The sequence below is a fragment of the Prunus dulcis genome, chromosome 8 (genome assembly GCF_902201215.1).
Source record: "Prunus dulcis chromosome 8, ALMONDv2, whole genome shotgun sequence".
In the NCBI taxonomy this organism is placed as follows: Eukaryota; Viridiplantae; Streptophyta; class Magnoliopsida; order Rosales; family Rosaceae; genus Prunus; species Prunus dulcis.
The window spans coordinates 12,864,382-12,891,608 of NC_047657.1; the positions used below are offsets into that span (position 1 = coordinate 12,864,382).

Sequence of the window (27,227 nt, forward strand, 5' to 3'; positions counted from 1 at the left end):
TTAAAAACAAAAGACAATGTAGGTGGATAAAACGAGAGTGAGAAAATCACCACCATTTTTAATGGCGAAGAACTTTTCAATTTCTTTTACATTAAAAATCTAGTGTGCGTCTATATTTAGCAAAATGCCAAATGCCAAACTTGGTTTCAAACATACCATGAAGATTAGCATTTGTACTTTTGGCATCCGTCATGTACCAAAAATGAGCAGAAAATGAAATCGTTAAACATTTATAAAAAAAACTATAATTAGAATCGTAAATCAAGTGAATGGTGTAGTACGAATGTGAGTGCATTTCTTGATAAAATGTATAAGTTTATGTTCCTTAACTTTTTTAATGATTTGATTCCATTTACCTTTCGTTCTTTCTCAATATTCACAACATGCTTTATAAAAAAACTCATACACGCATCTATTATCAATGCATCAAATTGAGGTTGTCTAAAAATGTATCGATAACACGTTGGTACATTTTGTTGATAACGCTATATTAATATCATCACATTATGGATCGACACTTATTATCCAACTTCGTATTTGTAGTTTTCTACTAATGAATCAACTTGACTAACAGGCTTTTATAAACCGACGTATCCAACGGGAAAGTACAGAATTTTCTTCCTCTGTCACCGTCAGTGTAGGAAAGAAAAATCTCAACTCCTCACATAGCCTACTTCTATATATGACGTTCATGTCGAAGCTAAATATCACAAACACAAACACAAAGACCAATCCCATCCCAATTTTTATAAAACCTATACTTCATCTTCATTTCAACTCCCAAACATGGCTAGCCAAAACCGAGAGTTGCATGTATTCTTGTTCCCTTTCATGGCTCATGGGCACATGATACCAGTCTCAGACATGGCCAAGCTATTTGCAGCTCAAGGAGTGAAGACAACGATAATCACAACCACTCTAAACGCCCCAACATTCTCTAAAGCCACCCGATCAAGAAAAACCAACTCCGGCGGCTGCGGCATCGAAATCGAAATCAAAACCATCAAGTTCCCTTCTCAAGAGGCTGGGCTGCCAGAAGGGTGTGAGAATCTGGACTCACTCCCCACACCTGAATTAGCCGGTAATTTCTTCAAAGCAATAGGCTTGCTCCAAGCACCACTCGAACAGCTTCTGCTTGAAGACCAGCCAACTTGCCTTGTGGCGGACATGTTTTTTCCTTGGGCAACTGATGCCGCTGCAAAATTTGGCATTCCAAGGCTGGTTTTTCATGGGACTAGTTTCTTTGCTTTGGCTGCATCAGATTGTGTGGGGCGATATGAGCCTTTCAAGAACACTTCATCTGATTCAGAACCCTTTGTGATTCCTAATCTTCCAGGGTTGATCAAGATGAAAAGAGCCCAGGTGCCTGATTTTATTGTGGACAATATTGAAAATGACTTGAGCCGGTTGCTGAAACAGTCCAAGGAAGCTGAGGTAAGGAGCTATGGGATTGTTGTCAACAGTTTCTATGAGCTTGAACCAGTTTATGCAGATTATTACAGAAAGGTTTTGGGAAAGAAGGCATGGCATATTGGTCCTCTTTCTCTGTGTAACAGGGACAATGAAGAAAAAGCATACAGGGGAAAGGAAGCCTCCATTGATGAGCATGAATGTTTGAAGTGGCTTGATTCAAAGAAACCCAATTCAGTTGTTTATGTTTGCTTTGGGAGTGTGGTCAAATTCAATAATTCTCAGCTGAAGGACATAGCACTTGGGCTTGAGGCTTCTGGGCTAGAATTCATTTGGGTTGTGAGGAAAGGCAAAGATGATGATGATGATGTGGGCAAAGAGGATTGGTTGCCTGAAGGGTTTGAAGAGAGGATGGAAGGAAAAGGGCTAATCATAAGAGGGTGGGCTCCACAAGTCCTGATTCTTGATCATGGTGCTGTTGGGGGTTTTGTGACTCATTGTGGGTGGAATTCCACATTGGAAGGAATTGCTGCTGGGCTGCCTATGGTTACATGGCCAGTGGCTGCAGAGCAATTTTACAATGAGAAGCTGGTGACCCAAGTGCTGAAAATTGGAGTTGGTGTTGGTGCTCAGAAGTGGGTTAGGGTTGTCGGAGATAGTGTGAAGAAGGAAGCTATTGAGAAAGCTGTAACTCAGATGATGGTTGGTGAAGAAGCAGAGGAAATGAGAAACAGAGCCAGGGTACTGGCAGAGCAGGCAAGGAGGGCTAATGAAAAAGGAGGTTCATCACATTCTGATTTAAACGCTTTAATTGAAGAGTTGAGTTCTCAAAGTTAAATTTGTATCAGATATTCAAGTAAGACTTCACTTTATGAATGTATATTGTGAAAATAATGAATACTTAGAGCATGTACACTCCAAAAGGCTAAGACTAAGGTAAAGGCAAAACAAGGACTGCTATTATCCACGTGAATAGCGACAATTTTATTATTGACCATCCATTTTTACTGGTCTCAGTGCTAGAAATGTCTTTTCCATTTGGATTGTTAATTTATTTTTATATTAGTCAAGAAATGGTGAATCACGTGCATAATATGTGACATTCAGATAAAAAATTGGATAAAATTGCATAAAAGCTAACTACATGTGCTTTATTTGCCATTTAAAATAGTATAAGGACTAAATTAACTGAAAAAAATCATCTAAGGTGTTAAATTCAACTAGAATGATAATTCAAAGGGTGTTCGGCAATTTATCCTTGACAAAATGACATGTCATTTTTCATCATCACATAAAAAACACTTAAAAATTTATTCTACACTGAAAGTCTAGTGCGCCTGTAGCTTTTAGCAAAATGCCAGATGCCAAACTTACCCTTGTAAACATAACCCTGAATTGTCATCTGTTTGGCATCCGACACATCTGTGGCATTGGGGAGACTTGTGAGATGCCTAGCTAGTCTCTTATCTGACACCGACATGGGCAATTTCAGTCAAAATTTTCTTCCTCTTCTTGGTAGCTTCGTATCCTGACAGATCCTGCTTCTATATATAATCTACATGTCCATAACCACAAATATAAACACAGACCATCTCCACCCCAGTTTTTCTAAAACTCTATACTTCTTCATCTTGATTTCTACCCCCAAACATGTGCAGTCAAAACCGAGATTTCCATGTATTCTTGTTCCCCTTCATGGCTCATGGCCATATGATTCCAGTCTCAGACATGGCCAAGCTATTTGCAGCACAAGGAGTGAAGACAACCATAATCACAACCCCTCTAAACGCCCCAACATTCTCTAAAGCCACCCGATCAAGCAAAACCAACTCCGGCGGCATCGAAATCGAAATCAAAACCATCAAGTTCCCTTCTCAAGAGGCTGGGCTGCCAGAAGGGTGTGAGAATCTGGACTCACTCCCCCCCACACCAGTATTAGCAGATAGTTTCTTCAAAGCAGCGGGCTTGCTCCAGGAACCGCTCGAACGGCTTCTACTTGAAGACCAACCGACTTGCCTTGTGGCTGACATGTTTTTTCCTTGGGCAACTGATGCCGCTGCAAAATTTGGCATACCGAGACTAGTTTTTCATGGGACTAGTTTCTTTGCTTTGGCTGCATCAGATTGTGTGAGGCGATATGAGCCTTTCAAGAACATTTCATCTGATTCAGAACCCTTTGTGATTCCTGATCTTCCAGGGGAGATCAAGATGACAAGAGCCCAGGTGCCTGGTTTTATTAAGGACAATATTGAAAATGACTTGACCCGGTTGCTGAAACAGTCCAAGGAAGCTGAGGTGAGGAGCTATGGGATTGTTGTCAACAGTTTCTATGAGCTTGAACCAGTTTATGCCGATTATTACAGGAAGGTGTTGGGGAAGAAGGCATGGCATATTGGTCCTCTTTCTCTGTGCAACAGGGAAAATGAAGAAAAAGCATACAGGGGAAAGGAAGCATCCATTGATGAGCATGAATGTTTGAAGTGGCTTGATTCAAAGAAACCCAATTCAGTTGTTTATGTTTGCTTTGGGAGTGTGGCTAAGTTCAACAATTCTCAGCTGAAGGAGATTGCAATTGGGCTTGAAGCCTCTGGGGTGGATTTCATTTGGGTTGTGAGGAAAGGCAAAGATGATGATGACGTGGGCAAAGAGGATTGGTTGCCTGAAGGGTTTGAAGAGATGATGGAAGGAAAAGGGCTAATCATAAGAGGGTGGGCTCCACAAGTCCTGATTCTTGATCATGGGGCTGTTGGTGGTTTTGTGACTCATTGTGGGTGGAATTCAACATTGGAAGGAATTGCTGCTGGGTTGCCTATGGTGACATGGCCGGTGTCTGCAGAGCAATTTTACAATGAGAAGTTGGTGACCCAAGTGCTGAAAATTGGAGTTGGTGTTGGTACTCAGAAATGGATTAGAGTTGTGGGGGATAGCGTGAAGAACGAAGCTATTGAGAAAGCTGTGACTCAGATTATGGTGGGAGAAGAAGCAGAGAAAATGAGAAGCAGAGCCAAGGGACTAGCAGAGCAAGCAAGGAGGGCTATTGAAACAGGAGGATCATCCCATTCTGATTTGAATGCTCTCATTGAAGAGCTGATGAGTTCCCATAGTTAAATTTGGACCCCACATTGAATAATGAGACCTCAGTTGATGAAAATTGTAGATTAACAATCCTAGCAAGAACATTTACTCATAGAACAATGATGCATTTTGAGGAGATCGGTTTATTTTATTTGATTTTCATAGTTGACTTGTTTTGTATGCTTTGCCTTGGTGGCGGCCTTGAAACGTGGAGCATGATTCAATCAACACAAAATCCCAACGTCACATTTCTTTGCGTCTCAGTTTTGTTTACTAAGGTGCTACGGTGTTATGGAGGGTTTGAAACTGAGACTATTAGTCTACAAGTTAAGACCTTTGCGTCTCAGTTTTGTTTACTAAGGTGCTACGGTATTATGGAGGGTTTGAAACTGAGACTATTAGTCTATAAGTTAAGACCTTTATTAGTGTTTTTGTTCGTTTCAATAAAACAAGCTATAGAGGTAGGGACCTTCGTTTTCTTTTTCTTTTGTCATTTTTAATTCACTTCGGCAGGTATTCTGGGTTAAATAACAAGTTAAGAGAGTAAAAACAAGAAGTTTTAAAATAAAGTAAGTTTGTTTATGTAGATTGAGTCAAACTAATCTCCTAAAGATACTAAAAGAAAGCTGCAATGTGAACAAATGATGTAAGACACTACGTATGCAATGAGATAACAAGCCACATTTTTGGGTCTCGCTTTAACTTAAAGAATCATTTTTGCTTGTCAATTTAGAATCTTCGCTTTAATCATTATTTTTTAGTTTTTGCTTGTCAATAAATAAAAATAATGAAAGCACTCCCTCCCAGTCCCAAGCCTCTATCTTACTTATGCTGAGTTTTATTAATTTTTTAAAGGCGGTTTTTTAAAGGGGTTTGTGTTAAAATAGCCAATTTTCACAACTTTAATAGTCTTTGTTTCATAGAGTGTCTCTTTGTTATCCTTATAATTCCCTCTTTGTTTGTATTTTTTTTTTACGTGCAGGTACTGACGGTGTACAAGACTCCAAGATACGACCCCTTATACACAAACTCAAGATTCGCTATGAGCACGTTCATAGATAGATATAGATATCCAAATCACATAACCATTGCCCAAAAATAATAATAATTTAAAGTAAAGAATATATGTAAAATTAGAAAATGAGAGAATTAGTTTGTGGTGGTGATTATGGTATGTGATATTCTGATAGTGTATTGTGTGTTTCAAATGTGAAGGATGAGTGGCCTTTTATGAGCGTTCAAAACATGTAACATTCACCAAACATAAAAGTTTACTAACCAAAAAATTAAGGCATTCACCAACCATAAATAAAGCCTGAATATTAAATATTTATAACTTTATAATAAATAAAATAAAACAGTCAAAATAATTAAATAAATAAAAAGGTTAAAATTTTAAAACTCCAACACTAATTTCCCAGTTGAGATCAAGATGACACGAACCCAAATACCGAGATTTTTTGAGAAAAATTCTGAATCAATAATGACCAAATTATTCAAAGAATCCAGAGAGAGTGAGGAAAGGAGCTATGGGATTATTGTTAATAGTTTCTATGAACTTGAGCCAGATTTTGCAGATCATTACAGGAATGTTTTTGGGAGGAAGGCATGGCATATAGGCCCAGTTTCACTATGCAACAAGGCAGCAGAGGATAAAACAGAGATTAGGGGAATGGAAGCCTCCCTTGATGAACATGAGTGCTTGAATTGGCTAAACTCTAAGAAACCCAATTCAATTGTTTACATATGTTTTGGAAGCCAGACCAATTTTGCTGATGTTGAGCTGCTAGAAATTGCATTGGGGCTTGAGGCTTCTGGGCAGGAATTCATTTGGGTTGTGAAGAAAGAAAAGAAAGAAAAAGATGAGTGGTTGCCTTAAGGGTTTGAAAGTAGAGTGGAAGGTAAGGGACTCATTATAAGAGGTTGGGCTCCACAAGTGCTGATTCTTGAGCATCAAGCAATTGGAGCCTTGGTGACTCACTGTGGGTGGAACTCTATCCGTGAAGAAGTGTCTTCTGGGGTGCCAATGATCACGTGGCCGGTGTCCGCCGAGCAGTTTTACAATGAGAAGTTGGTGACTGATATACATAGAACTGGGGTTGCTGTTGGTTCTAAACAGTGGGCTTCATTTGTAGATGTGAAGAAGGAAGCCAGTGTGAAGAGGGAAGCCATAGAGAAGGCTGTGACTCTAGTCATGGTGGGTGATACAGCAGAGGAAATGAGAGGCAGAGCCAGGACACTAGGAGAGATGGCAAAGAGGGCTGTTGAAGAAGGTGGCTCATCATTCTCAGATTTAACTGCTCTAATTGAAGAGTTGATCCCTTGGAGCTTAAAGCTTTAGCCAAAATACCAGCATTTGTTTAAGTAAGTAAGAATTGTTTGTTCAAAGTTTAGAACAAGCCTAGAGCCTTAGATTGTAGTTTCTTTCTGTGAGTATCTTCAGCATATCTTAGACAAGTTGTTGATCCTATTTTCTTTTTGATAAAATATTCTCATATGGCAGGCTAACTTTAAAATAAAAAAGATCAAAAGAAAGTTTTCCTTGTAACAACAGCTCTACTCATTCAGATTAATAGAAGAATCGATTTAGCATTTTCGCAATCTGTCTTCTCTCTTTTCTTTCACTCTTACATGGTATCAGAATCAGGTTCATCCACATGTTAAGTTTGAAATTTCGCCACACGTGAGGGCATGTGAGGATGTAAAAACATGTCACACATCAAAAAGTTAATTAACCTTACAATAGCTTAATTAATTGGGTCACTCTCACTATCACCACTTTGGTTTGTTTGGGATGCATTTGTTCTATCTATTTGTCTCTTCTGAATTCATTCAGCATATTCGGTTGCAGTGGCGGATCCACAGAGGCGCAAGGAGGTGCAGCTGCACCTCCCCTTGCCAGAAAGCCATGGAAGAGGCTGGAAATTGCCCTTCTGCTGTGTGCCCGCCATGTGCTCATCCTAATGCCTCAAAGATGCTTTCTCAGTTTGCTGCGCCAACAACGCACAGCGCGATCTTTTTTTTAAAAAAAGGAAAAAAAAAAAACTATGGCTAAAACGACGTCGTTTTGGACCAGAGTTTAAAAATAAAAATAAAACAACGTAGTGAAGAAAAAGCCTTACCTTCTATAGAAGACGATCGTCCAATCCAAGTTTAGAAGCCTTAAACCCTTACTACCATCCACTGTTCAAATGTAATTACTAATTAATCAACTAGGAATTAGAATTTTGGATTGAGAGGGCTCGATTGTATTAGAATTTTGGATTGAGAGGGCTCGGTGTTCTCGTAGCAATCTCTGCACTAATGTGCTGATATCAAACAAATTTCTGAATAAAAAATACAAATATCTTGTTTTTACTTTTCTTGTTTGGCAAAGGCAAAGCAAACCCAACAACAACAACAAGGTCTGGTTTTGTTTTTCTTCTTCAGTAGCAAAAGGCTCTTCGGATTTATTTATTTATTTAATTTAAGGCTTTTTGGAATTTTCTTTTAAGTCTACAAGGGGCATACTGTAATCTTTAAATGTTAGAATTTTCTTTTAAGTCTACAAGGCTTTTTGATATGCATTTTGATTAGATTAATTGAGATTGATTTTTGATTAGATTAATTGGTATTGATTTTGGTTAGATTAAGAGCATTTGAAATAGTTTTTTTAAAGAGCTTTTATCCTTTTAAAAATTGCACCTCCGCTGAAAAATTTCTGGATCCGCCACTGTTCGGTTGTAATCACATAACAAAACCATTTTTGTCTTGCCTTAAGAACCAGCTTTGCTTGTCACTCATGTAATAATGTTCACTTAACAAATAATTTATTGCAATCCAAACTTGTTTCCGATCGAACCCAACAACAAAGCCTTCCCACAGAAATAAAACAAAAACAAAAAACACAACAACAACAAGGCCTCCCAAGTCTAAAGTCTCTTACTTATATAAATGGAAACTAAAGCCCATCAGAAGCTTCACATTTTCAGTTCATTTTTAAGGGTAAATTCGAACTTCATCACCAAAATCATTGTGTAACAAATGGAAACTAAACCCCATCAGAAGCTTCACATTTTATTCTTTCCATATATGGCTCAAGGCCATATCATTCCCCTCATAGACATTGCCAAACTATTTGCTTCTCATGGTGTAAAAGCCACCTTAATAACCACTGCTCTCAATGCACCACTCTTCTCCAAAGCAATCCAAAGCAGCAAAAATTTGGGGTTTGAGAATGAAATTCTTGTCATCCAATTTCCAGCTATTGAAGTTGGGTTGCCTCAAGGATTTGAGATTACTAGCATGGCTACGACCCATGAGATGAGAGAAAAATTCTTCAAAGCTACCTTCCTGCTTGAGCCACAGATTGAGCAGATTTTAGACCAACACCGCCCTCACTGCCTCGTTGCCGATTCATTGTTTCCTTGGGCTACAGACGTTGCTGCCAAGTTTGGAATTCCTAGGCTCATATTTCATGGACCTGGTTTTTTCCCTTTGTGTGCTGCAACCATTGTCATATTGCAGGAGCCTCAAAAGAAGGTATCATCTGATTCAGACGTTTTTACTATTCCTAATCTCCCGGTTGAGATCAAGATGACACGAAACCAAGTACCAACTATGTTGGAGAAAAATGCTGATACAATTTTGTCCAAGTTGTTCAAAGAATCCAGAGAGTGTGAGGAAAGGAGTTATGGTATTATTGTTAATACTTTCTATGAACTTGAGCCAGCTTTTGCAGATCATTACAGGAGGGTGTTTGGGAGGAAGGCGTGGCATATAGGCCCGGTTTCCTTATGCAACAAGGCAGTAGGGAATAAAACAGAGATAAGGGGAATGGAAGCCTCCTTTGATGAACATGAGTGCTTGAATTGGCTCAATACTAAGAAAATCAACACAGTTGTTTACATACGTTTTGGAAGCCTGACCAATTTCAGTGATCCTCAGCTCCTTGAAATTGCTTTGGGGCTTGAGGCTTATGGGCAGGAATTCATTTGGGTTGTGAAGGAAGAAAAGAAAGAAAAGGAAGAGTGGTTGCCTGAAGGGTTTGAACAGAGAATGGAAGGCAAGGGACTAATTATAAGAGGTTGTGCTCCACAGGTGCTGATTCTGGAGCATCAAGCAATTGGAGGCTTTGTAACTCACTGTGGGTGGAACTCTATCCTTGAAGGAGTGTCTTCTGTGGTGCCAATGATAACATGGCCCGTGTCTGCCGAGCAGTTTTACAATGAGAAGTTGGTGACTGAGATACTGAGAATTGGGGTTGCTGTTGGTTCTGAAAAATGGGCTTCATTAGTAGATGTGAAGAAGGAAGCCAGTGTGGAGAGGGACGCCATAGAGAAGGCTGTGGCTCAAGTCATGGTGGGTGATGAAGCAGAGGAAATGAGAAGCAGAGCCAGGGGACTAAGAGAGCTGGCAAGGAGGGATATTGAAAAAGGAGGATCATCATACTCTGATTTGAATGCCCTAATTGAAGAACTGAGGTCCCAAGTTAGTATTGAAAAGGACTCCAGTTTTTTTTTCCTGTGTCTAATATGTCTTATATATAAGAAAAGAGTGGTAATTTCTCCACTCTAATTTTATCCATTTACACTTCATTTTATTATTAAAAAAAAGAGTGTAAATGGATAAAATTGGAGTGGGGAAATCATTACCCTAAGAAAAATTTGAGTGACAAGCTTAGGGACACCCTTGTAGGGCTCACCACGCATTGTATTTCAATGATCCGAACCGTTCAATTTTTAGATATTTTCTCAAATATCATCTTTGAAAAAAAAAAAAATTGAATCCTAACTTTTTTGACCACTCAATTAGATGGTTGTTATTATTGTATTTTCTTGAAGTACCGTATTCATTTATTTTGTAAGTCCTGACTAGATGCAGGAATGATTTTCAATTTTCTTGATTTTTGAAAGGAAGATCTATGCAATTGCAAGGAGCTCACAATCATTGAAACCAAATTCAGTTCTGTACATATGTTTTGGAAGCATGTTCAATTTCACTTGTGAGCTCCTTGAAATTGCACTGGGGCTTGAGGGTTGTGGGAAGGAATTCATTTGGGTTGTGAAGAAAGAAAAGAAAGAAAAGGAAGAGTGGTTGTCTGAAGGATTTGAACAGAAAATGCAAGGTTAAGGGACTAATTAGAAGAGGTTGGGCTCCACAAGTGCTGATTCTTGAGCATCAAGCAATTGGAGCCTTTTTTACTCACTGTGGGTGGAACTCTATCCTTGAAGGGGTGTCTGCTGGGGGTGTCACTGATCACATGTAGGGCCGGAACTAGCCCAAGGGCTGTTGCCTAGGGAAGGTTTTGGGAAAAAAAATAATTAAACATATATAGCCTAATATCTTAAACTAAAAATAAATATATAATATATATAATTGCATATCCTACCACACCAATAGGCATAGTCAAAGGTCTTCCACATTTGTATTTTGTCAGAGCTTGTCCCAAACATCAATTTTAATCCTTTTCCATAAACATATCTTTGAAAGAGAAGCATTTTTCTAAATAAAATTCACACTTTTGTGAATAATATGGCTCTAATTCCATTTTTTTTTTCTTGTGTTTATAACTAGCTTGATTTATATAATTTACTGTTAGTACCCAAAAAAAAAAAAAATTATCATTAGATTTTAAGCTAATAACTTTAGCTAGCCGACCCATTGAAAAATTCATGGTTCTGCCCTTGATCACATGGCCCGTATTTGCTCAGTAGTTTTACAATGAGAAGTTGGTGAATGAGATTCTTAGAACTGGAGTTTCTTTTGGTGCTCAACAATGGGCTGAATTTGTAGAGGTGGAGAAGAAAGCCAGTGTGAAGAGGGAAGCCTAGAGAAGATTGTGACTCAAGTCATGGTGAGGGATGAAGAAAAGGAAATGAGAAGCAGAGCCAGGGCACTTGGGGAGATGGCAAGGAGAGCTGTTGAAGAAGGCGGTTCATCATTCTCAGATCTACTCTTGTTGAAGAGTTGATGTCCCTTAGAGGTTGAAGCTTTAGACAAACATGCCAACATTGGAAGGAATTGCTGTTGGGGTGCCAATGATCACATGATGAGCAATTTTTTAAGGAGAAATGTTAAAAATTGGGGTTAGCATGTTGAGTGTGTAAATCTCACATTGGAAAATTAACAGTCTTTTTTGACACAATCTAGCAAGTATATTTTCTTTTATTTTAAGATAACGATGCATGTTGACGATTGAATTTATTTAATTTTCATATTTTGACTAAAACTTGTTTGTTTTCTTGAATCAAACTAAAATCTTCAAAAATTACTAAACCAAACTTGTAATGCTAATAAATACGCATGCAATGAGAGAGCAAAAGTCATTCTTGGCTTGCCTTAAAGAAGCATTTTTGAAAAAGAAATAAGCACTTCATCTCCATCTTTCTTATTGTGCCTGTCTGCTTTGTGCACTTCAACAACAGTCCTTCCATCAAAGTCCCCATGGAAACAAAATCCCATGAGCAGCTTCACATTTTCTTCTTTCCATATATGGCTCAAGGCCACAGCATACCTCTCATAGACATAGCCAAATTATTTGCTTCTCGTGGTGTAAAATCCACCTTAATAACCACTCCTCTCAATGCACCACTTTTGTCAAAAGCAATCCAAAGCAGCAAAAATTTGGGATTTGACATTGAAATTCTTGTCATCATATTCCCAACTGAAGAAGTTGGGTTGCCTCCGGGATGTGAGATTGCTAGCATGACTACAACTCATGAGATGAAGGAGAAGTTCTTCAAAGCTACCTTCCTGCTTGAGCCACAGATTGAGCAGATTTTAGACCAACACCGACCTCACTGCCTCGTTGCTGATTCATTGTTTCCTTGGGCCACATATGTTGCTGCCAAGTTCGGAATTCCAAGGCTCATATTTCATGGACCTGGTTTTTTCCCTTTGTGTGCTATACTTGGTGTGAAATTGTATGAACCTCACTGGAAGGTATCATCTGATTCAGAAGTTTTTACTATTCCTAATCTCCCGGTTGAGATCAAGATGAAACGAAACCAAGTACCGATGGTGTTTGAGCAAAATGCTAATCTAATCTTGTCCAAGTTGTTAAAAGAATCCAGGGAGTGTGAGGAAAGGAGCTATGGGATTATAGTTAACACTTTCTATGAACTTGAGCCAGCCTTTGCAGACCATTACAGGAAGGTGTTGGGGAGGAAGGCATGGCATATAGGCCCGGTTTCCTTATGCAACAAGGCAGCAGGGTATGAAACAGAGATAAGGGGAATGGAAGCCTCCCTTGATGAACATGAGTGCTTGAATTGGCTCAATACTAAGAAACACAATTCAGTTATTTACATATGTTTTGGAAGCATGACCAATTTCAGTGATCCTCAGCTCCTTGAAATTGCTTTGGGGCTTGAGGCTTCTGGGATGGAATTCATTTGGGTTCTGAGGAGAGAAAAGAAAGAAAAGGAAGAGTGGTTGCCTGAAGGGTTTGAACAGAGAATGGAAGGTAAGGGACTAATTATAAGAGGTTGGGCTCCACAAGTGCTGATTCTGGAGCATGAAGCAATTGGAGGGTTTGTGTCTCATTGTGGGTGGAACTCTATACTTGAAGGAGTGTCCTCTGGGGTGCCAATGATCACATGGCCGGTGTCCGCCGAGCAGTTTTACAATGAGAAGTTGGCGACTGAGATACTAAGAATTGGTGTTGCCGTTGGTTCTCAAAAATGGGCTTCATTAGTAGATGTGAAGAAGGAAGCCAGTGTGAAGAGGGACGCCATAGAAAAGGCTGTGGCTCGAGTCATGGTGGGTGATGAAGCAGAGGAAATGAGAAGCAGAGCAAGGGCACTGGGGGAGATGGCAAGGAGGTCTGTTGAAGAAGGTGGTTCATCATTCTCAGATTTAACTGCTCTAATTGAAGAGTTGAGATCCCTTTGAGCTTGAAGCTTTATAGAAAAAATACCACCATTTTGTGTTCTTTTGCTTTTAACATTGTGGGTGGAAGTTAACAATTGAAGGAACTGTTGTTGGGGTGCCAATGACCACATTGCCAGTATCTGATGAGCAATCTTATAATCAGAAGTTGGTGACCTAAGTGCTAAAAATTGGGGTTGGTGTGTTGAGAGTGTAAATCCCACAGTGCAATTCTTTAAGGAGAAATGTTAAAAATTGGAGTTAGCGTATTGAGTGTGTAAATCCCACATCGGAAAATTAACAGTCTTTTTTGACACAATCTAGCAAGTATATTTTCTTTTATTTTAAGATAACGATGCATGTTGAATGTTGACGATTGAATTTATTTAATTTTCATATTTTGACTAAACTTGTTTGTTTTCTTGAGTCAAACTAAAATCTTCAAAAATTACTAAACCAAACTTGTAATGCTAATAAATGACGTAAGGGACTACGCATGCAATGAGAGAGCAAAAGTCAATCTTGGCTTGCCTTAAAGAAGCATTTTTGAAAAAGAAATAAGCACTTCATCTCCATCATTCTTATTGTGCCTGTCTGCTTTGTGCACTTCAACAACAGTCCTTCCATCAAAGTCCCCATGGAAACAAAATCCCATGAGCAGCTTCACATTTTCTTCTTTCCATATATGGCTCAAGGCCACAGCATACCTCTCATAGACATAGCCAAAATATTTGCTTCTCATGGAGTAAAATCCACCCTAATAACCACTCCTCTCAATGCACCACTTTTCTCAAAAGCAATCCAAAGCAGCAAAGAATTGGGGTTCAAAATTGAGCTTATTGTCATCAGATTCCCAACTGAAGAAGTTGGGCTGCCTCCGGGATGTGAAAGCACTAACTTGGCTACAACCAATGAGATGAAGGAAAAGTTCTTCAGAGCTACCACCCTTCTCCGGCCACAGCTTGAGCAGATTTTGGACCAACAGCGCCCTCACTGCCTCCTTGCAGACGCTTTATTTCCTTGGGCCACAGATGTTGCTGCCAAGTTTGGTATTCCAAGGCTCATATTTCATGGCACTGGTTTCTTCCCTTTATGTGCTTCACTTAGTGTGATATTGTATGAGCCTCACTTGAAGGTTTCATCTGATTCAGAAGTATTTACTCTTCCTAATTTCCCAGTTGAGATCAAGCTGACAGGAAGCCAAATACCGGCTTTTCTCAAGAAAAAGGTTGAAACAGAATTCACCAAGTTGTTTGAAGCATCCAAAGCCTGTGAGGAAAGGAGCTATGGGGTTATTGTTAACAGCTTCTATGAACTTGAACCAGTTTATGCAGATCATTATAGGAAGGTGTTTGGGAGGAAGGCATGGCATATAGGCCCGGTTTCGTTATGTAACAAGGCAACCTTGGATAAAGCAGAGATGAGGGGAATGGAAGCCTCCCTTGATGAACATGAGTGCTTGAATTGGCTTAATTCTAAGAAACCCAATTCAGTTGTTTACATATGTTTTGGAAGCATGACCAATTTCAGTGATCCTCAGCTCTTTGAAATTGCATTGGGGCTTGAGGCAAGTGGGAGGGAATTCATTTGGGTTGTGAAGAAAGAAAAGAAGGAAAAGGAAGAGTGGTTGCCTGAAGGGTTTGAAAAGAGAATGGAAGGTAAGGGACTAATTATAAGAGGTTGGGCTCCACAAGTGCTGATTCTTGAGCATGAAGCAATTGGAGGCTTTGTGACTCACTGTGGGTGGAACTCTATCCTTGAAGGAGTTTCCTCTGGGGTGCCAATGATCACATGGCCCGTGTCCGCCGAACAGTTTTACAATGAGAAGTTGTTGACTGAGATACTGAGAATTGGGGTTGCTGTTGGTGTTCAACAGTGGGCTACATTTGTAGATGTGAAGCAGGAAGCCAGTGTGAAGAGAGAGGCCATAAAGAAGGCTGTGACTGAAATCATGGTTGGTGATGAAGCAGAGGAAATCAGAAGCAGAGCCAAGGCGCTTCGAGAGATGGCAAGGAGGGCTGTTGAAGAAGGTGGTTCATCTTTCTCAGATTTAACTGCACTTATTGAAGAGTTGAAGTCCCTTAGAGCTTGAAGCTTTAGCCAAACAACTAACGTTTTTGTCTGTGAGTGTTTTTGTTTTTTATCACTGGGAAGGAAAAGTTTCTATTCTAAATCTTTAGCAACAGAATTGTGAGTATGATATGTTAATAGAATCCTAATGCAAAACTGGAGGCATCTATGCATCGGGAAGACGATACAAGTCTTGGCCCTTTAAGATTCAGGTAAATAGATCATGTATGTACAAAAATAAAATAAATACAAACCTCCTTGTTTTGAAGGGTACAAGGAGAGGAGATTAGATGATCACTACTCTTCTTCACAAGGAGCCAAATAAGAGAGAGAACAAAACCAAAATGTATACATTTTCAAAGGCTAGGTTCAAAACTGACAGATTAATTTATTGTAAATCATTGACTACAGAAACTGAACACATTTTTTTAAAGCCCTGTGTGTCTTTCCTCCCAAGTCCCAAAGTACTATAATATACCAAGTGTATCTCCTAGCTCTTTCAGTCAGGCCTTATCAGTTCAATCTCTCCTCCAATCATAACCATCAGTTCAATCGCTTGTTGGAATTTTATGACGTAAGAGTGAGAGAAAAGAGAATTCAAGAAAGAATTCTAAGGTGTTTACAAGGGCATTAAAGGGTTTGAGTAAGGGTGAGAGAAAAAAAAATTAGGGTTCTTGTGAGAGCTAAGGGGGTTCTAGATTATAACCAAAGTCATTTTTACATATTAGTGAATTTCTCGGGTGGATCTCCAAAATGACAGTCACAAGGCCGAACTCTTATAAATCTTTGTGTTTTTGTGTGTTTGCTTTATTCTCTTCATGGTGTGTGTGCTTTATTCTCAAAGGGGTTTATGTGTGTACTTTATTCTCAATGAGTTTGTGTGTGTGTCGTCGTATAGTTCATCAACAACAAGGTCTTGGAGTGTTTCCGCACAACACTCTTGGCTAATCCTCACCACCTTGAGTTGCTAGATAGCTAACTTATTAGTTTAGGTTGCTAGCTTCTAGCTTAATTACAATGAGTAGGTTTAATGCCTATTTATAGATTATTGAACCCACTAGATAGGTCGGTTGTATAGCAAACTGACTTGAACATGTAATTCCAGCTAGAGTATACTGTGGCTCTTGTCTAGAATTTTCTCCTATTTTCATTTATGTTTGTGGCCGCCAACACTACCGTGAAGATTATAGCATTTTCTAATTGGTATTTAGGTCATAAGGGGTAAATTTAAATGCTATTCAAGCAGACACAACGATCTTTACACACTTTAAATCTTGACCAAATATACTTATGACTAGTCAACTGCTAGTCATGAAAAACCATAACCAAGAACACACACAGAGCATAACAATCTGTACCTACAAGCCTAGAAGATTACTAGTGACAACCTAGGCATTCAGAAAGACCCGTCAATCTAGGCATCCCCTATGCTAGCAACAATTATGGTGAAAGTAAGTGAAAAATCATAATCAAGTAAACAACAAATAGCATATAATGATGACAAGTCAACCACAAGAACACAAACTCAGAACTACACGAACATCATGCAATGACTAGTCAACTATCAAGAACACAAACCCATAAAGTAACAAAGCTGCAAACCATAAATTGTTCACCCAGAAACCCACCACTGAGAAAAACTAAAAACTGGGGGTCATCAACCGACCAGGCAATCCACTATGCAAAGAAAAGTCTTACAAAGAAACACAAGCAAGCTCAAGAAATCCTAGATCTACTTAGGAAGATAAGCTATACCTCCATTGTGTAATCGTCTTCTCCAACTTAGCAAAACTAGCAGCTTAGTTCTTCATGGCAATGACAACTCCTTCTTCAGCTTTTCATCCCATGGCACCAGCTAGTCAGCTCAAACTCAGACATAAACCAAAATTTGGATTCAAGGAAAAAATAACCAATTTCTTCAAGAAACCATACTCTTGAAGAAATCAATCTTGAATCTAACCTAGATGTATATGAGAATGTGTTTGTTCTAGCTAGATGCAGAGTTTATATTTCAAAAGCAGTTTTCAAAAAATCAATTTAGAAAACTCACAGATGAAAATGGTGGTTTTCTCTTGAGGAAGAAGAGAGAGCAAAAGAATAGGAAAAACCTTTTCAAAACCTCACCTCAAAGTTGACGGCTGCCAAATGAGGAATCATTTGGCTTTTATCCAAAAATTCATAGGTTAGAAAAGTACACATGGCTGCTGAGAAAATTCGCAGAATAGGACAAAAAGGTTTGTTAGGATCCAACTGAAAACCAGTGAGCTGGAAATCCTACTGATACAAAGGATGACTAGTCATACGAAAACAAGATGACTAGTCATAATCTTAAGAAATCTAATGAATGCAATAGGATGCAATGCACAAATTACTTTTGCCAATATGATTGATCTTCCATAAGATAGCAGCCAGATAATAAGAACATTTAGAGAAACTATTTTTAATCTAAACTTGAGTTTGGGTGATTACAATGTATGTCCTATTACAATATTGTCAAGAGAAGACAAAAGAAAAACTCAAAATGCATACACTTAACACATTTTCTTCAAGCTTCTAGATTTTTCCATATTTCTCATTATTTTCAACAAGGAGATTGGATTATCACATTTTTTTTCTTCATTAGGAGCCTAATAAAGTATCTATTTTCCAAAGGTTAGGTTCAGAATTGAACGACTGTAAACCATTGACAACACAAACTGAACACATTTTCTAATCCGTGTGCCTTTCCTCCCAAGTCCCGAAGTACTATATAATGTACCAAGTGTATCAACTAGCTCTTTCAGTGAAGCCTTATCTCAGTTCAATCTCTTCTCCAATCATAACCATCATTTGGATAATATGGATATCAAATCCAAGCAATCTCACATTTTTTTATTCCCTTATATGGCACCTGGCCACATGATACCAACCATAGCCATGGCCAAACTATTTGCTTCAAGAGGCATCAAAACAACCATAATTTCTACTCCTCAAAACGTTGCCGCCTTCTCCAAAACAATTGAAAGAAGCAAGGCTTCGGGTTTCGAGATCGGAGTTCTTCTTCTCAAATTCCCTTCTGTAGAGGTTGGATTGCCAGAAGGCTGTGAGTGTGGTCACATGGTTGAAACACTGGAAGAGCTCCAGAAGTTCTTGAAGGCCACCTCCTTACTTGATCAACAACTTGAGAAGCTCCTTGAAGAACACCAACCCAACTGCCTTGTGGCTGATAATTGCTTTCCATGGACAACTGATCTTGCTGCCAAATTTGGAATTCCAAGGCTTGTTTTCCATGGAATAAATTTCATCTCTTTATGTATTTCACAGCATTTGATCAAGATGGACTTTTCAACATTATTGAAGTCTGATTCTGAGCCTCTAGTAATTCCTGATTTACCAGATGAGATCAAGCTTGCAGGAACCCAGATACCAAATTTCCTCAAACAAGAAACCGAGTTGAGAAAATTTTTAGAATCGACAGCAGAAACAGAGAGGAGGAGTTACGGGGTGGTTGTTAACAGCTTCTATGAGCTTGAGCCACTCTATGCTGACCATTATAGGAAGTTCTTGGGAATCAAGGCTTGGCATATTGGTCCCACATTTTTATGCAATAAGGACACTTATGCCTCCCTAGATGAACATGAATGTTTGAAGTGGCTAAATTCCAAGACACCCAATTCAGTAGTTTATGTGAGCTTTGGAAGTGTGATCAAATTTGATGATGCTCAGCTCCTTGAAATTGCACTGGGTCTTGAGGCTTCTGGGCAGCAGTTCATTTGGGTTGTCAAGAAAGAAAAGAGTGATGAAGAAAATAAAGAGGACTGGTTGCCTGAAGGGTTTGAGAAGAGAGTGGAAGGCAGAGGACTTGTTATAAGAGGGTGGGCTCCACAGGTGCCAATTCTTGAACACCAAGCAGTTGGAGGCTTTGTGACTCATTGTGGATGGAACTCAGTGATTGAAGCAGTGTCTGCTGGGGTGCCAATGGCCACTTGGCCAGCTTTTTCTGATCAGTTTTATAATGAAAAGTTGGTGACTCAAATACTTGGGATTGGGATTGGGGTAGGTGTTCAAAAATGGGAAAGATTTGGAGGGGAAAAAGTGGGGAAGAGAAACATAGAGAAGGTAGTGACACAGATTATGGTGGGGGAGAAAGCAGAGGAAATGAGAAGCAGAGCCAAGAGGCTTGGGGAAATGGCAAGAAAGAGTGTGGAGGAAGGTGGATCATCTTACAAGGATTTGAATGCCTTGATTCAAGAATTGGGACTCCATAGCACTGCTCCTAACTAAGTACTAATTAAACCTAGTATGTATAATATGTTTCTGATCATCTTCAATAATGACATATGGTGTTTGTAATTTAAATTTTCTCCAAACATGTATATCTTTTAAACTAAATAAGTATGAGTTTACAAGTGCCAAATGCTTCTAAACAGATCTAGGGAGCGTTGGGGACATCTTCTAGTTTGTGGGACTATTGTATAATTAATCATAAAATTTTGAGTTCTCACATCATCACTAATATTTTTCACCATTGTTGTCCTCCTTAGCACACTACCTCTATTAGCATTCTACAATGCATCATCTAACAAATAAAATAGTCATTTTCTCTATGGTTGTGTGTCGTTTGTGTGAGGAGAGAGATAGACACAAAAAATAATATACACCAAATTGCATACAAGTTAGTTTGCTCATATAGGATTACAGGGTTAATATTCTATCACGAAACATAAGTTATAGCATCAGTGCATAATACATGATCAAGTTTGATTTCCTTAAATTTTGTTCAAGAACATGACACCATACATATTTATGGAAATGAATCAACTTAGAAGTATACATAGATTTTGAGGCTTATTGGATTCCATACCACTAAGCTTGCAGCCATAATCATGCTCTCGGAGGAAGCCGTCTGAAAAAAGACTCAAGCCAACATTGATGATAGCAAACCCAGAAATACTTGACATTATCTAGAGCTATGGGTGCACACTTAATCGTACATACATCTTGTGCTGCCATGCTCAAACCAATCCAATGATGAGTGGGATGGAGAAGGCGATGGGGATGTGGAGGAGAGGGGAAGAAATAACGGAGCTGAGAATGATAAGGTTCAACTGACTTGGGCACAATGAATATCATTATTACCACCATAAGTTTATTCATTGCTGTAAGGCCCAAGCTTCAGTGATCACAGTTTGCTGGAGCAAGGTGAGAACAAATTTATTTTATAACTTAAAACTTCTTTGGATGGATTGCTTTCATAAAGTAGCTTTTGGGCATATAGAGTTAATACAAACTATAATTGTTTTGTAAATTCTGAGGATATTTGTTAACAACTAGAGGTGGGCGCGGTCCGGTTCGGTCCGGTTCACACCTCAAACCGGAACCGAAACCGGTATTATTTAACCGGTCCGGTTTGGTTCGGTTTAGGCAAAAAAAATTTCAAAAACCGGCCGGTTCGGTTCTGACCGGTTCCGGTCCGGTTCTGACCGGTTCCGGTTTTGAACCGGATTATTAATTTATTATTAATTTAATTTTTTTTGAAAAAAAAATTATTTTTTTATTTTTTTAAAAAAAAATTATAATAAATAACTTTTTTTTTTAGCTTAAAAATGAACAAATAATCCAATTCATACATTTAGAAATTTTTTGAAGTTGAACTTGGAAAATTAGTGATTATAAAAGTTAAAATATGACATTAGATTTTAAAAATTTGTAAAAATATAAAATATAAAATATATGACCGGTTCGGTTCGGTCCGGTCCGGTCCGGTCCGGTGCGGAAAGATGTAAAACCGGAATCAGAACCGGTTGGAACCGGTTCGGTCCGGTTCCGGTCCGGTTTGTTGACTTTTTTGGTCAACCGGTTTTTTTCCCGTTTTTTTTTCACCGGTTCGGTTCGGTGTTCCGGTTTTCCGGTCCCGATGCCCACCCCTATTAACAACCATTTAGTCCAGTGATAGTGATACTTCTCTTTACTTTATAGAAGAGGTTCCAAATTCAACTTTTGGGGATGAATGTTCTACATTTGTTTGTGGTTGGACCAATTTGGTATTGCAGTCCTACATAGAGAAATTTTTTGCGCTTTAACACCGTTATGTGTTGTTGGCAATTCATCAATATTATCATACGAATTTCAACACATGAATTAGTAACACTAAATGGCGGCGTTATCGTAACGATAAAAAGAATTCATCTGGACGATCATTTGAATTTTTTTTGTTAATATAACAATAACTTTCTTTTTATCAAAGCCAATCACATCAAATATGCCACATGAGCTAAAAAAATTCATGAATATTTACAGGTTTACAATACTGATTTCTTATTGCGTCAAAGGGGCAAAGGATTAATATTCTTTGGCTCAGCTTTTGGTTTTTTTTTGGTTTTTTTTTTTGTGTTTTTTAAATATTATACAACCCTTTAACATTTGCCTCTGAACCGTGACATTTTATTTCTTTAGAAACAGCTCATGGTTTATACGGCCCTACATAATGCACATAAGCCAAAATATATATCCCCTGAGAAATCCCCCTCCCCTATAGTTTAGCTCCAAAAAAAAAAGTATATATTCCAATTAGGACTGAGGAGGGGCAATTCTATGGAGCACCAATTCTTGAATCAAGGCATTCAAATCCTTGTAAGATGATCCACCTTCCTCCACACTCTTTCTTGCCATTTCCCCAAGCACCTTGGCTCTGCTTCTCATTTCCTCAGCCTTTTCACCAACCATAACCTCTGTCACAGCCTTCTCTATATTTACCTTCTTCACTCTATCCCCTCCAAACCTAGCCCATTTTTTAGCACCCTCAACCACTCTAACCCCAATTCCAAGTATTTCAGTCACCAATTTTTCGTTGTAAAACTGATCGGCGAACGCAGGCCACGTGGCCATTGGCACACCGGCAGTCACTGCTTCCATGGTGGAGTTCCATCCACAATGAGTCACAAAGCCTCCTGTTGCTTGGTGCTCAAGAATTGGCACCTGTGGAGCCCATCCTCTTATAACAAGTCCTCTGCCTTCAACTCTGTCCTCAAACCCTTCAGGCAACCAGTCTTCTTTATTTTCTTGATCACTCTTTTCTTTTTTCACTACCCAAATGAATTGCTGCCCTGAAGCCTCAAGACCCAATGCAATCTCAAGGAGCTGAGCATCATCAAACTTCACCACACTTCCAAAGCTCATATAAATTACTGAATTGGGTTCCTTAGAACTTAGCCACTTCAAGCATTCATGTTCATCTAAGGACGCTTTGGGTCCTCTGTTTGCCTTATCTTCAATCTCCTTATTGCATAAAAAAGTAGGTCCAATATGCCAAGCCTTGATTCCCAAAAAGTTCCTGTAATGGTCAGCATAAGCTGGTTCAAGCTCATAGAAGCTGTTAACAAGAACCCCATGGCTCTTCCACTCAGATTCTGAAGCTGCTTTGGCAAAACTTCCCAACTCAGATTCTTGTTTCATGAAATCTGGTATTTGGTTTCCTGCAAGCTTGTGCTCATGCGGTAAGTTGGGAATGACAAGAGGTTCAGAATCAGACACTATGGAAAGGTCCATTTTCATCAAATGGTGTGAAACACATGAAGAGATGAAATTCGTTCCATGGAAAACAAGCCTTGGAATTCCAAATTTAGCAGCAACATCAGTTGCCCATGGGAAAACTATGTCAGCCACAAGGCAATTGGGTTGGTGATATTTGAGGAGCTGCTCAAGTTGTTGATCAAGCAAAGTTGTGGCCTTCAAGAATTTTTGGAACTCTTCCTGTGTTTCTACCATGTGAGCACTCTCACACCCTTCTGGCAACCCAACCTCCACAGCTGGGAATTTGAGAGCAATAACTCCGATTTCGAAACCCGAAAGTTTGCTTCTTTCAATTGCTTTGGAGAAGAGGGACAAATTATGAGGAGTGGAAATTATGGTTGTTTTGATGCCTTTGGAAGCAAATAGTTTGGCCATGTCTATGGTTGGTATCATGTGGCCGTGACTCATATAGGGAAAGAAGAAAATGTGAGGCTGGATGGTTTTTTGATCCATTTTAAGTTGCAAGAGACTTGTGATTATGGAGAAGAAGATGGTGAAGCTGAGAAAGTAATGAAACTGCTAATCAGTCAAGGCTTGACTGAAAGAACTGGTTGATAGAGTTGGTATATAACGGTACATTTGACTTGGGAAGCAAGGCTCATGGAGCTTAAAAAATTGTGTTTGGCTTGTTATTTCCATGGGATACAACTAGTTTAATCAGTCAATTATGAACAAAATCTTTGAATTTTAGTGCGATAAGGCATCAATTTTTTAAACGAAAGTTTGGGGAACAAGACATTGACTTAAAATCTAATTTTGTCATCTAGGGAGAAATCATATTTTGACTAACGAAACCTGCACTTGATTCTGACGTGCTAGTTTATGATAATAATTTTGTAGGAAAATGATGAAAAGTACCCATACTTTGGACATGTTAAAGGGAATTATTATTATTTAAGCCTCGAGAGTACCTCTTGTCATTGACTCTGCACTTGGTTGAAACAGCTAAGGGAATTATTATTATTTAAATTCTAAGAATATTTAGTTGTCCCAAATTTGTTTGTGGAGGTTTTAACCTTTTAAATACTGTCAATTTCCTGGAAACTTCCTGACTCCGCCACGATTTTTCATTAACATATCATGTGCTTGTTTAACATATGCTAATGATAACGCATGTGACTGGTTGAAAACTTGCCAAGTGGTGAAAACTAGAAGAAACACATCATATCTCCATCATAGTTAAAGATATCCACTAGAACTGTTGGGTCTTAGAGTTCAAGTCTTCAAGACAACCATGGGAACCAAAAACCATCAGCTTCATATTGCTCTCTTCCCTTTCATGGCTCAGGGCCACATAATCCCATTCATAGACATGGCCAAACTGTTTGTTTCCAGAGGTCTCAAAGCAACAATAATCACCACCCCTCTAGATGCACCCTTCATCCACAAGAAAATTGAAAATTCAACTTCCCCGGTTCACATTTTCACAATCGATTTACCTACTTTAGAGGTTGGATTGCCAGAAAATTGCCAGAGCTTGCATTTGGCCACTTCTCCTGAAATGCAAAGAAAGTTTTTCAAAGCTGCAGGCTTGCTTGAGCCTCAGCTTGAGCAGTTCTTGCAGCAAAATAGACCCAATTGCCTTGTGGCTGACATGTTCTTTCCTTGGGCTACAGATGTGGCTTCTAAGTTTGGAATTCCAACGCTCATATGCCATGGAACCAGTGGTTTCTCCTTATGTGCTACACTCTGTATGTTTTTGTATAAGCCTCACTTACAGGTGTCATCTGATTCAGAAACCATTTTTATTCCTAATTTCCCAGATGAGATTGAGCTGACAAGAAAGAAGCTGCCTGATTTTATTAGAGATGGAGTTGAAAATGAATTTTCAAGATTGTATGATGAAGTTAAGAAAGCTGAGCAGAGGAGCTATGGGGTTCTTGTTAACAGCTTTTATGAGCTTGAACCTGCGTATGCTGATCATTACACAAATGTTCTGGGGATCAAGGCTTGGCATATAGGCCCACTTTGGATATGCAATGAGGGGGCAAAAGAAGACAAAGTCTCTATTGATGAACAACATGAGTGCATAAAGTGGCTTGATTCAAAGAAACCCAACTCAGTTGTTTATGTCTGTTTTGGAAGCTTGTCCAATTTTGTTGATGCCCAGCTGCTTGAGATTGCAAAGGCTCTTGAATCTTCAGGGCAGCAATTCATTTGGGTTGTCAAGAAACAGAACAATGATCAAGAAAACCAACAAGATTGGTTGCCTGAAGGATTTGAAAAGAGAACTGAAGGGAAGGGGCTGATTATAAGAGGGTGGGCTCCCCAAGTGAAGATTCTCTCACATGAAGCAGTTGGGGGATTTGTGACACATTGTGGGTGGAACTCAACACTTGAAGCAGTGTGTGCTGGTGTGCCTATGGCCACATGGCCTGTGTTTGCAGAGCAGTTTTACAATGAGAAGCTGATCACACAAGTGCTTAGGATTGGGGTTGGTGTTGGAGCCAAAGAGTGGAGTAGAGTGGCAGTGGAGAGTGTGAAGAGTGATGCCATAGAGAAGGCTGTGACAAGGGCCATGGTGGGTGAGGAAGCAGAGGAAATGAGGAACAGAGCCAGGGGTTATGCAGAGATGGCAAGGAGGGCTGTTGAAGTAGGGGGATCATCTCACTCAAATTTGAATTCTTTGATTGAAGAGTTAAGGTCTCATGACTTGCTCATGAGTAAAGATAGACTTGGTTTGAGTTGTTCCTTTCTAGATTTGTAGTTTTTCTTTTGTGTATTTGGCTTGTTTATTGTTCGCTTGCCTATTTCGCCTTTCATGAAATCAGATTTCGAAAAAAAGAAAAAGAGTAAAGATATCATAGAGGAACAATTTAAATATAGCAAATTAGCAATTGTGTGTATCTTAAATTCTTTGCAGTCAAGTGTTTGGAATCAAACTTATACTTATATTTGGTTTGTTATTGTCAATTATGAAGTAAATTATGTGATCAGAGAAATGAACTTTGTGACAGAAAGGAGGTATGGCAAGTTTTAGTCTTTCCAAGTTTGTTGTGAAACAGATCCTTTGCATCCTGTGTGTGGTCTTGGACGAGAAGATCAGGAAATCAAGCGGCGGACCATTTAGCGTCGCTGGCACTATCGAGGAGGAGTTCGAAGACCTGGGAAACAAAACCACCCACCTCACTAGGGCATGTTCTTAACAAAGATGGGCTCCCCTGCCCACCCTGGAATTCATAATTTGTTTGGCTGGTTTGGGGGCGTTTTGACTTTCCTTATGGGATTGTCGCACCTTGTTTTCCTCTACGGTTACGTTTTTCACCAGTTGCTTTACTGAGTTTATTTGACTGTTAGTGCGTGTTTGTAAGTGCTTGTTTGGTGTGCACTGAGAGCTTTATTGCATTGTATTTGCTTTCTCGTTGTAAGATCTCTTTGTACAATGAAGGGTGCAAGTTTCTGACGAAAAAGTTCGTTGTGAAACTTGAGCAGCTGTGGTGTCTTTTGCCCATTGCTGCATCATTCGGTCATGTAAGTTTGGGCCCCAGGCTGAAACTTTCTAACTATACAACCATCTTTAATCTGACTTTCCTGCCTTGAAATGTGGCCTACTTTGCTAACATGACAAAAACTAGTGCAATATCATATTATTTGGCTCAAATAACTCTCTAATCATATAACTCAGTGGACAATCAAACACTGTTTTTTTTATTTTTTTATAAAAGTTGGTAATAGCATACTAAATTTACACACTATACAAATATCAGGATTCGAATTCATGACTTTTCATAAAATGAGCATTTGCTTTAAACCACAACAATATAATCTTAAAACAAGAAAATATGAAATCCACTAGAAAGATGAGAAAAGCCTGGAAGCTTATTGATAATAAAAATGGAATGGATAACCACCCTACTTTCTTAACTAAAGTTGGTTTTAATATACTTCAAACCCTAGAACTACATCCTAATCATAAGCAAAATACAAAACCAACATAATTTCAAATCCCTTAAACTTAAAACATGGATTTAACTTATCAAACAACGATATTTAGCCTAAAGTCTATACGTCAAGGTAAGTGAAATCCAAACATGCGCAGATTGAATTTAATTGATTCTAAATTTACACATCTCAAGTTGCTCCTTTATCATTTCGACTAACTATTCTAGGTCACACATAGAAGAGATAACAATCATAAAATTCCTGATATTTCAGATTGTGATTGCCATTCATTTAATTGACCTTCTATTCATATGGTGACGATTTCTTGTAAATGAATGTCCCCAAATGGGTCAAATGTCCATTTGTCACTTTCACCTCAAATTTTGAGA

The 27,227-nt window shown here is 38.9% G+C and overlaps 7 protein-coding genes and 1 pseudogene across 8 annotated transcripts; 7 read left to right on the forward strand and 1 right to left on the reverse strand.

The window, feature by feature from the left end:
* The first annotated feature begins 667 nt into the window (after positions 1–667).
* On the forward strand, positions 668–2,447 carry LOC117636488 (scopoletin glucosyltransferase-like). Its single transcript, XM_034371002.1, has one exon. It carries the CDS (start codon positions 787–789, stop codon positions 2,245–2,247), a length of 1,461 nt encoding a protein of 486 aa, XP_034226893.1. The 5' UTR covers positions 668–786; the 3' UTR covers positions 2,248–2,447.
* A 344-nt stretch (positions 2,448–2,791) lies between these two features.
* On the forward strand, positions 2,792–4,731 carry LOC117636489 (scopoletin glucosyltransferase-like). Its single transcript, XM_034371003.1, has one exon. The coding sequence runs from the start codon at positions 3,061–3,063 to the stop codon at positions 4,516–4,518; it is 1,458 nt and encodes a 485-aa protein (XP_034226894.1). The 5' UTR covers positions 2,792–3,060; the 3' UTR covers positions 4,519–4,731.
* Positions 4,732–5,899: 1,168 nt separating this feature from the next.
* Positions 5,900–6,984, forward strand: LOC117638509 (annotated as a pseudogene). The gene has a single exon (XR_004587291.1). The product of XR_004587291.1 is annotated as a UDP-glucose flavonoid 3-O-glucosyltransferase 7-like (transcript).
* Positions 6,985–8,508: 1,524 nt separating this feature from the next.
* On the forward strand, positions 8,509–11,297 carry LOC117638510 (UDP-glucose flavonoid 3-O-glucosyltransferase 7-like). Its single transcript, XM_034373623.1, has 2 exons — positions 8,509–9,954; positions 11,181–11,297. Exons 1-2 carry the CDS (start codon positions 8,509–8,511, stop codon positions 11,295–11,297), a joined length of 1,563 nt encoding a protein of 520 aa, XP_034229514.1.
* A 562-nt stretch (positions 11,298–11,859) lies between these two features.
* On the forward strand, positions 11,860–13,540 carry LOC117638085 (UDP-glucose flavonoid 3-O-glucosyltransferase 7-like). Its single transcript, XM_034373180.1, has one exon. The coding sequence runs from the start codon at positions 11,911–11,913 to the stop codon at positions 13,357–13,359; it is 1,449 nt and encodes a 482-aa protein (XP_034229071.1). The 5' UTR covers positions 11,860–11,910; the 3' UTR covers positions 13,360–13,540.
* Positions 13,541–13,921: 381 nt separating this feature from the next.
* LOC117638511 lies at positions 13,922–19,698 on the forward strand. Its single transcript, XM_034373624.1, has 3 exons — positions 13,922–15,424; positions 15,547–15,617; positions 18,189–19,698. Exons 1-3 carry the CDS (start codon positions 13,973–13,975, stop codon positions 19,666–19,668), a joined length of 3,003 nt encoding a protein of 1,000 aa, XP_034229515.1. The 5' UTR covers positions 13,922–13,972; the 3' UTR covers positions 19,669–19,698.
* Positions 19,699–21,954: 2,256 nt separating this feature from the next.
* Positions 21,955–23,409, reverse strand: LOC117638512 (UDP-glucose flavonoid 3-O-glucosyltransferase 7-like). Its single transcript, XM_034373625.1, has one exon. It carries the CDS (start codon positions 23,407–23,409, stop codon positions 21,955–21,957), a length of 1,455 nt encoding a protein of 484 aa, XP_034229516.1.
* Positions 23,410–24,132: 723 nt separating this feature from the next.
* On the forward strand, positions 24,133–25,853 carry LOC117612253 (scopoletin glucosyltransferase-like). The gene has a single exon (XM_034341020.1). The coding sequence runs from the start codon at positions 24,191–24,193 to the stop codon at positions 25,661–25,663; it is 1,473 nt and encodes a 490-aa protein (XP_034196911.1). The 5' UTR covers positions 24,133–24,190; the 3' UTR covers positions 25,664–25,853.
* Positions 25,854–27,227: the final 1,374 nt, after the last annotated feature.

Excerpts from the sequence above, each read along its gene's own strand:
- LOC117636489 (XM_034371003.1), top strand. The coding sequence starts at position 3,061 with ATGTGCAGTCAAAACCGAGATTTCCATGTATTCTTGTTCCCCTTCATG.
- LOC117638512 (XM_034373625.1), bottom strand. The coding sequence starts at position 23,409 with ATGGATCAAAAAACCATCCAGCCTCACATTTTCTTCTTTCCCTATATG.
- LOC117638511 (XM_034373624.1), top strand. The coding sequence starts at position 13,973 with ATGGAAACAAAATCCCATGAGCAGCTTCACATTTTCTTCTTTCCATAT. Across the intron at positions 15,425-15,546 it reads AGTTGAAGTCCCTTAGAGCT|AATCCTAATGCAAAACTGGA; the intron begins TGAAGCTTTAGC and ends ATATGTTAATAG. Across the intron at positions 15,618-18,188 it reads CTTGGCCCTTTAAGATTCAG|TGAAGCCTTATCTCAGTTCA; the intron begins GTAAATAGATCA and ends TAGCTCTTTCAG.
- LOC117638085 (XM_034373180.1), top strand. The coding sequence starts at position 11,911 with ATGGAAACAAAATCCCATGAGCAGCTTCACATTTTCTTCTTTCCATAT.
- LOC117612253 (XM_034341020.1), top strand. The coding sequence starts at position 24,191 with ATGGGAACCAAAAACCATCAGCTTCATATTGCTCTCTTCCCTTTCATG.
- LOC117636488 (XM_034371002.1), top strand. The coding sequence starts at position 787 with ATGGCTAGCCAAAACCGAGAGTTGCATGTATTCTTGTTCCCTTTCATG.
- LOC117638510 (XM_034373623.1), top strand. The coding sequence starts at position 8,509 with ATGGAAACTAAACCCCATCAGAAGCTTCACATTTTATTCTTTCCATAT. Across the intron at positions 9,955-11,180 it reads TTGAAGAACTGAGGTCCCAA|TTTTACAATGAGAAGTTGGT; the intron begins GTTAGTATTGAA and ends TTTGCTCAGTAG.